This window comes from Acanthisitta chloris, unplaced genomic scaffold, assembly GCF_000695815.1.
Source record: "Acanthisitta chloris isolate BGI_N310 unplaced genomic scaffold, ASM69581v1 scaffold37038, whole genome shotgun sequence".
Taxonomy (NCBI): Eukaryota; Metazoa; Chordata; class Aves; order Passeriformes; family Acanthisittidae; genus Acanthisitta; species Acanthisitta chloris.
The window spans coordinates 2,844-9,420 of NW_008687414.1; the positions used below are offsets into that span (position 1 = coordinate 2,844).

The 6,577-nt window shown below is 38.3% G+C and overlaps 1 protein-coding gene across 1 annotated transcript in view; it reads left to right on the forward strand.

Moving 5' to 3' along the window:
* Window positions 1-3,346: 3,346 nt before the first annotated feature.
* The window catches only part of ZMYND11 (zinc finger, MYND-type containing 11), a gene marked incomplete at its 3' end in the record, with an annotated part of 33,621 nt that continues 30,390 nt past the window's right edge, over window positions 3,347-6,577 (forward strand). The window contains exon 1 of the mRNA XM_009080565.1: window positions 3,347-3,462. Coding sequence (XP_009078813.1) covers window positions 3,347-3,462 — 116 coding nt within the window. The remainder of the gene's footprint in view (window positions 3,463-6,577) is intronic.

A 6,577-nucleotide genomic window follows, 5' to 3' on the forward strand; every position in this document is an offset into this window, starting at 1 on the left:
TGTGGTTAGTTATGGAGGAACAGTGGCTGCAATGAACAGCAAGACATATCCCACAATCTTTTAATCTTTTCCTGTAGTGCAAAAAGACTCTATTTTTTCTACACCATGCAATTAAAAGATTAAAATAAAACTAAAGTCATCTGAGCTTTTGAAAAAAACCCACCCTATTTTTGTAGTTTTGGAAGTATGGTGTGTAAGAACTGCTATTTCTATGGAGGAACAGTGGCTGCAATGAACAGCAAGACATATCCCACAATCTTTTAATCTTTTCCTGTAGTGCAAAAAGACTCTATTTTTTCTACACCATGCAATTAAAAGATTAAAATAAAACTAAAGTCATCTGAGCTTTTGAAAAAAACCCACCCTATTTTTGTAGTTTTGGAAGTATGGTGTGTAAGAACTGCTATTTCAGTAGTAGAGTCTCAAGTCTTGAGTTTAACAAAAGTGCCCTTAAATAATAAACCAAAGTTATAAAAATGAAACATACATTCTTTGAAGGCAGAATGCCTACTGAAATTATTGTATCTTACAAAAAAACCCAACAGAACAGGTGTGATTGTTATATCACGTGTCAGAATTTTACTGGTATTATTTCCAGACAAAGTGGGGCAAGAGCCATGGCTGTGCCAGTGTGTGCAGCCGTGGGAGCAGGAGGCCAGCCAGGAGAGAGCCATTTGAGGAACCATCCACACCAGCTGCATTTTGAGGGGGTAAATTCTGGTTCCTTGATGTGACCTGCTTTTCCTGTGGGTTGGAGTTAGCAATGGCACAGGTCATGGCATGTGTGGTCTTCAAGCCAAGCAAGCACTCTAAGGATGGGGCAGGGGAGTGGTAGGGGAATTTGTTCCAAAAGCTTATTCCAAAGGAAATGGGGAACCTGTAGGGCCTTTGCAGAGAGAGGCCTTCCTGTGCTGTCTGGCAGCCACAGGGCTTCAGGGGCTGGTGATTACTGTACTCCTTCCCTCTCCTTCTCCCCACCTTGGGCACGGTCTTCTCCCGCCCTGCAGACACAAGGGGCAATTCCTTATCCTCGAGGTCAACCTTTCCATTGACTGCCCAGCAGGGCCATGGGGCTGTGCAGAGGTTGCAGATGGTTTCCCCAGGGCTCTGCCCCGTGCCGGGACCCTCGGGTGTGTGAGGAAACCCCCCGGTGCCATATGCCAGGCTGCCAGAAACAACGGCTCCGTGTGAAGGAGTTGGGAGAACATGACCCGCTGCGTTTATTACAGAACAGTGTGGGAACTGGTCTGTTGTTTCGCGCTGATATCGAGGTCAAGAAGGATGAGTTTCCTCCTCGATCCTCGCGTGTGGATGTGATGCTGTCAGGAGCCCCCTGGTCCGGCCTGTCGGATCGTCTGACAGCTTTCAGAGCAGAGTTTGTAGAGACCTGGAATAGAAAGAATTATTTCACTTTCAGTCAGTTCGGTTTTAGGAAGGGAGTTTTATGCTAAGATAATAGGAGTGTAAAGATTTTCCTTTTTCGTGGTAGGGCCTGACCTTTGTTTGTGTTTTACAAAGCTATTTCTCTTAAAAATTGAATTCCATGAATAATTATATGTTTCTTTCACAAATTAAGAGGATTTTTTTTTTTTTACTTGTAATGGCCTTGTGTTCTGTGAAGTGAATGCAGAGGGCTCACAGGGATGTTGTGTCTTTTTCCATTTTCCCAACAGAGACTTTCTTTCCCTGAATCATTCTCAGACGATGCTATCTACTGCTGTCACTCTTAGCTGTATGTCTGTCACATTCCCTCTTATCCTTCCCTCAAAAGTGTATTCTTGGCCTTTCTTTTCTGGGAGATCCATCCAGTTGCCCTTGCTTTAAATCCCAGTGGGAAAAGATTTCTAAAGTAGAAATGTGGGATCAATGTGTGACCACACCACATCTTGTTCTCTGCTCTGTTCTGCCCTGCCTTGCTATCTTCTGAAGCCAGAGGTGTCTCACAGACCTGAATGTTCACATACCACTTCACATCATCTTTTTTTTTCCCCTTAGTTTTTTTCCATTAAATGGGCTATGTATCATTAAGTATAATGCTGTTAAATAATTTCTTATCCATAATTATGTTATGGTTTCATTCATTTCATTACACCTGTAGAGTGAGTGAATGTTGCTGAGCTAATCCTGGATCTGAAACTTGCCAGCCCTCTTTGACATGTACCTGTAGGTCCCATGGACTTGAAAATTACATTGCTGCAACTGATGGAATACTCAAACCTCTTTCATTTTTTCTGAATTTGAGAGCAGGGACACTTAATACTTAAATTCTCATCTTTAACATTGCACAGATGGTGAAATGTTTTTGCATTTTTTATATTATTTTGGGTTACTGAAGTTAATATTCTACTAGCTACAAATATCCACATGCATACCACAGAGTTCATCCCGAGGACAGAGCTCTAAAATGAATTATAGACCTTGGTAACACTCATAAATCAGTTATTTTTTTTTCATTGAGAAAGTGGTGGCACTGGAAGAAAGTTATTTAGTGATCAAAATGCATCGTTAAGCTTTTAAAAAGGGATTCGGTGCCTGTAGTAGAGCTGTAGGCGATTTATGGCTTATCTGTACTCATTGCCTCGAGCTTTTGGAAAATTTGTAAACAAAGACAGATGCTCATTATGTTCCCGTTCAGGGTTGGTTAGATGGGTAAATGCCATCAGAAGCACTTTGGTCCTTTTGGGTTTTAGCATGTTAAAGAAAATGGAATGGCTCCGAAATATTTTTTAAACATTTAGCATCCATGAAAATATACTTGTAGTTTCTGCTTATATAATGGATTTTTTTAAATAGATGTAAATGATAAAAATATGAAAGTAATACTCGGAGAACTGCATTGTGTGCTGAAGTGTGGGTCCAGTTTTTTCTCTGTGTCAGAGTTCATCCTTACACTATGTGATGTAGTCAAGTACCACATGCCCTTTTTAAGGGTTTCAGGAAATACAAGTAGCCTGTGGAAGCTTCAGGCCAGAATAGCTTTGCATTCTGACCAAATTTTAGGATACTGAGATGTGAACTAAGTGACTTTTCATAATCAGCTTGGTATGTTGAGTTGTTTGATACTGATTTGATATGTTTTACTGCTCACCTTTCGTCTTCCATAGAGATTACATAATGTGAAAGGGGTTCTTGTAAACTTGTTTTTTTTTGCTTTTTACTGCTCTTTAAGCACAAGAAAGCATGCTGTTATATCCAAATTGAATTGCTATAGGACAACATATTTTTTCTTGTAATCGTATTTGTTGCAATATAATCATCGTGTAATCTGTCTCATTCATAATTCACAGTTAACTTTTTGGTGTATTCTCTTTTGTTTATTGGCTGCAGCTGACCAAGTAAGCAGGTCATGGCACGCTTAACGAAGAGACGACAGGCAGATACAAAGGCTATCCAGCATCTTTGGGCAGCTATAGAAATAATCCGGAACCAGAAGCAAATTGCTAACATTGACCGTATTACAAAGTAAGTGACCTGTTCCAAAAAAGTCTTGATGAGGGGGAAGGTTGATGCTATTAAAAGCCCTTGGAAACAGAGATAGTAAACATTGTGAGAGACTGTGTGAGAACAATTCTGTGCACTTCTGCGTTACCAATGATTTAATTATTAAAAACCCAACCTTATTGAACTGAGCATCTAAAGATCCTAAAGTAGGTTTAATTCACTGAATTCAGATCTTATCCTGTATTTGTGTTGCATAAACATCTTTAGGAAATATGTAACATTTATAGTACTTTAACTGAGTTTAGCATTTGAGAGTTGTACTCCCTCAATAGCTTGGTTGAAATGTAAGAAGTAAATATAACAGTTAAAGGCAATAAAATCTGTAAATAGTCTATTTCTTTAGGAAAATCTGATAGGCCAGTGGAGAACTCTTTTCCAGAAGGCAGAGTTAAAGCTGAAATGTTAGGCTGCTCAAATAAGCAAGAAGCCATATTTGCTGAGATGTACATGGGATGCTATCAAAGAAGACATGAGATGATTACCACCTGAGAGTAATACTATTAAAACATTCTTCAAGGTGTGTTAGGTGCTGTATACACAGAGAAAAATATATTCTTTGTTCTGTGCAGCTTGCAATGTGTAAAAAGGTTATGCACCATATAACTTGTAGTAGGCACTGTGCTTTGTCTACAGTTGTCTCTGCTTTGTCTACATTTCCAGGCCAACATATACATCACATTTGTCAAAATAATCAATATGAATAATTTAAAAGAGCAAAAGTAACCGGTTAGCAACTCTTCAGTTTCCAGAAAACAATGTGAACTGATAATGAGGCCAGAGACCACTAAAGGGGAGAGTGATAAACAGTGCAGGTGACTAACGAAGTGAAAATCATTATAGCATGCTCCATGACAAGGTCCACTGACAGACTTTGGAAGCTCTGGGGTGGAAGTGACAGGCAAAACTGGCTTCATCAGTGGATGAAGTGTAACAGTTCAGGTTCTCCAAACACAGTGAACAGTGGACAGGAGAAAGAAAAAAGATGATGTCCCTAATGAATTCGTGTGGACCTGGCTTCTACAATAAGAAAAATGCACCATTAAATTGAAAAGCACCTTCCCAGAGATAGGGGGTTCCAGGAGGGTTTGAGAAGGAGATTTTATTTTAGGGAATTTCATTTTTGAGGTTGCACTGGAGTTTCAGAATGCATTAAAGCATATATATATTTTCATCATGTCTCCCAGGAGACAAGTGGGTAAACTAATGCTATACACTTTCCATTTTAACATTTCAAATTACTTGCTCCAGGCTATATATTAGCTGAGTTTGTTAGGTGTTTGTGCTCTTTTTAGATGTAATAAAGGGAGACAGGCACGTCTAGCTGGGAATTCATCCCACTCTTATGAGAGATGCCTAGTTTGAGATAGTGCGAATAACATTTAGCTGGGTAAAGTTAGGTCAGAGAAATCATTACAAACAAGGTTGAGAAAACAAGTAATAAGATACTAGAAAAAGAAGTACAGCTCTTGGTAACTGAAGGGTAGTTTGATTTCTTAAAAAACAGTCTAGATCCAGATTGAATGACTCATTTCTAATCAGAAGAAAATTAAGCGACTAAACAGAAATGCAGGTAGCCTTAGTACTTTCAGAAAGATGCGCAAGGTGTTAGCAGTGAAGAGTAATCTAAAAAGTGCTTGGACATGAAGTGGTCCACATGCACATCAGTGACAAGAGAGATGAACACTGATCTAGGTTCTATGATATCATATTCTTAAGGAGATACATTTTGGTAAGGAAAAGTTAAAAGACCTTTGACTTGCTGTGTGGTACTCGTCATTGATGAAGAAACACAGATGATGCAGTCAATAAATATGCATAATACATAATATTCAAAATATATTTCCAAAATTAGCAAGGCATCAGAATATCAATTCTGATGAAAACTGAGCAGCTGATGAATTCTTCCAGGCTCAAAAATCATTTGGTCATGTCAACTGCAATCCCTTAAAAGATCAATCAGTGTCTGGGTACATAGGTAAACATAGGAGTAATAAGTGGTGCAAATTGAAAATTATGAGCATATGTACAGAGTTGGAGTTAAAGGGAAGATCCTAATACTTGGATTAGTAACATTTTTTAGAAGTGATTAAATTGCGTATTACAAGTATTTGCAAGTAATAATGACAATGCCATTTATGGAAGCATGTCATATTCCTGAGTAAGGATGCAGAAAAACAGCAAGGTAGGATTTTTTTTAACAAATCCATGTTTAAGGTAAGTGACAGTCTTCCTACTGTGTCATAAAGGGTATGACAAGTGGTTACTTTCCGAGAACTTCACTCATGGAAGAGATGCTTCGTTATTTGATTTTTGGTTGGAATTTCTTTTCCCATAGTTTGAGTATTTATTTGTTGCTAGAGACAAGTTCTCCTGTATATTTTGTGACCTGTTAGTCTAAACACCTCCATAGCAGAATTACTATGAAGAATTGCTGCTTTCTCCATCATATGGTTTACTGTGTTTAAGCAAATTTATTTCTTGTCTCTTCTCCTAATGTGCAGCTCAGCATGGTTCTCTCCTTTCTTAATATATTCCTGTTTATTTCATTTACTTCTTGCTTTTCTTAGTCTTCTGGTGCTGAGTAGGAGACACTGTACATGTCAAGGTACATTTTGTTTTCATGACCAGGGAGTTGTTGGTAATACAAAAAGAGGATTCATTGTTTAGAGGTTTTGAACCTTTGCAACTCAATATGTAAAAAAAAGACAAATTTATGTAACACATTAAAATATGCAAAATGTAGCCTGTGCACTTTAAGTGTAATTGTTAGAAAATACCTGGGATAAAGAAAGACTTCCAGAAGATACTGTCAATGGAAAGTATGCAAGAAAAATCTAGAGAACCAGGCACGCATTTTCTGTAGAGAACATCAGAGTAGGAGGATAGTGTAGGAGGAGCCAAGAGCACTATAAGGTACTTCTAATATTATCAGGAAAAACCTATAAGGAAAGAGGCCCTTTAATTAAAAGTAGTCTAAATCAAGTATGCTTTGCTTTTTAAATTGATGAGGGGGAAAGGCAAGAACAGAAAAATGCGTGATTAGAAGTGATTGAAAACTGCCTTACATCAGGGAAAG